General features: G+C 48.4%; 1 protein-coding gene across 1 annotated transcript in view; it reads left to right on the forward strand.

The window, feature by feature from the left end:
- The window catches only part of CLEC17A (C-type lectin domain family 17, member A), a 26,661-nt gene that overhangs the window by 7,435 nt on the left and 17,078 nt on the right, over positions 1-2,148 (forward strand). Inside the window, exons 4-7 of the mRNA XM_011953217.1 lie at positions 291-323; positions 406-456; positions 533-574; positions 1,049-1,090. Of these exons, the coding sequence (XP_011808607.1) occupies positions 291-323; positions 406-456; positions 533-574; positions 1,049-1,090 (168 nt within the window). The remainder of the gene's footprint in view (positions 1-290; positions 324-405; positions 457-532; positions 575-1,048; positions 1,091-2,148) is intronic.

Consider the following 2,148-nt stretch of genomic DNA (forward strand, 5'->3'; position numbering starts at 1 on the left):
CGGAGCTTGCAGTGAGCCGAGATTGCGCCACTGCACTCCAGCCTGGGCGACAGAGCGAGACTCCATCTGAAAAAAAAAAAAAAAATATGGAGACACCAAGCAATCCAGGTTGGTTGGTCATCCTAGTTTAATCCTATCTCTATCCCTAATCCTAATTCCATTCTCACGTCCCACCCCATCTCCAACCCAATCTCCAACCCTCCACTGCAGTCCTAACCCTGTTTCCATCACTTCCTTTTGACTCATTCCCATCCTTAGCCAAGCCCTCACCCTGAGCTTCTCTTCTCCAGGTTCAAGTGCTCCACCAAGACCTCCAAGGGCAGGTGAGTTGGGGCTCGGGGTGTAGGAGACCCAGAGCTGGCTTTGCCCTGCTCTGGGTCTCAGCAACCATTCCTCCCTCCTCAGAAAAGGAAACAGAGCAACCCCCACTTCCTTGCAAGCCCCGGAACATGACAGGTGAGAGCTGAAGGCTGGGGTTTTCCTGCTCACCTGGCTGAAGCTCTTCTTGAAATGACTTTCTCATCTCTTCTAGGACTGGACCTCGCCTCTGTCACCTGTCCACCTCCTCAACTGGGTGAGCAGTGGGAAGACCCTTTAAGATGCCTAAGAGGGGACACCTGGATGTTTCCTTTCAATTCCCCAATTTTTATTTATTTATTTTTTTGAGACAGAGTCTCACTTTGTCATCCAGACTGGAGTGCAGTGGCGTGATCCTGGCCCACTGCAACCTCTGCCTCCTGGGTTCAAGTGATTCTCCTGCTTCAACCTCCTGAGTAGCAGGGACTACAGACACGAAGCACCACACCTCACTAAGTTTTGTATGTTTAGTAGAGACAGGGTTTTGCCATGTTGTCCAGGCTGGTCTTGAACTCCTGACCTCAGGTGATCCACCCGTCTCGGCCTCCCAAAGTGCTGGAATTACAGGCATGAGCCACTTCCCCAGCCAGCCCCCTAAATTCTCACCAGAGAACAAAGCAGAGGTTGTTGATCTTGGAAGACACAGTCTTTTGGCATCTTCTGAATAAACCTCTCTCCCTCTTTCTCCCAGCTGTGAATCTTGAGCCTTCTCCATTGCCGCCATCCCTGGCCGGTAAGTTATTATCCCCTGCAAGTGTCCTCCCATTTCCCCTCTGACAGTGGCTAGTGTATCTAATTGAGACCTATGGCTCTACAGTGAGACCCTGAGTCAGAGGAACTTCTTTAAGAAGTTGCTCCTTCAGGACTCGCTGCACTGTTCTGAGTTAGTCTAGTGGGAGCTGCTCTGAGAAAGCCATTCCTTTACATCAGAGTTTGCAAACATGTTTTCTTTTTTGTCCTTCTGAGGACCAGAGTTATGTGGTTATTTTGTTTTTGATAATGATGATGGTACTTATGGTTCTGTTGGTGATTGTGATGGAAGGATGAGGAAGGAGATGATGGAAAGGAAGAGGATGGTTGGTGGTAATAACGATGGTAGAGGTAGTGATGGCATTGTTGGGTGCTCATGGTGATGGTGGAGATACTGATGATGGTGGTGATGGTGGAGAGGGTGATGGTGTTGTTGGTATTGATGATGGTAATGATGGTGGAGACAGTGATATGGTGGTGATGAGGGTAGAGGTAGTGATGATGTTGTTGGTGATGGTGGTGGTGATGGTGAAGATAGTGATGGTGTTAGTGGGATGGTGATGGTGATAGTGGTGGTAGTGATGGTGTTGGTGGTGATGGTGTTGGTGATGATGGTAGAAGTAAGTGATGGTATTGTTGACAATGACAATGTTGTTGGTGATGATGATGGTGATGGTGAAGGTAGTGATGGTGTTGGTGGTGACAGTGCTGTTGGTAGTGATGATAGTGGTAATGCTGGAGGTGGTGATGGTGCTGTTAATATTGATAATGGTAGTGAGATAGTGTTAGGGTGATGATGGTATTGTTGGTGATGGTGGTGGTGGTGATGATGTTAGTGGGATGGAGGTGATGATAGTGGAGGTAGTGATGGTGGTGGTGATGGTGGAGTCAGTGATGGTGTTGTTGGTAGTGATGATGGTGGTGATGGTGGAGGTAGTGATGGTGGTGGTAGTGATGATGGTGGTGATGGTGGAGGTAGTGATGGTCTTTTTAGTAGTGATGATGGTGATGGTGGAAGTAGTGATGATGTTGGTAGTGATG

This window comes from Colobus angolensis, unplaced genomic scaffold (genome assembly GCF_000951035.1).
Source record: "Colobus angolensis palliatus isolate OR3802 unplaced genomic scaffold, Cang.pa_1.0 Scaffold36, whole genome shotgun sequence".
NCBI lineage: Eukaryota > Metazoa > Chordata > Mammalia > Primates > Cercopithecidae > Colobus > Colobus angolensis.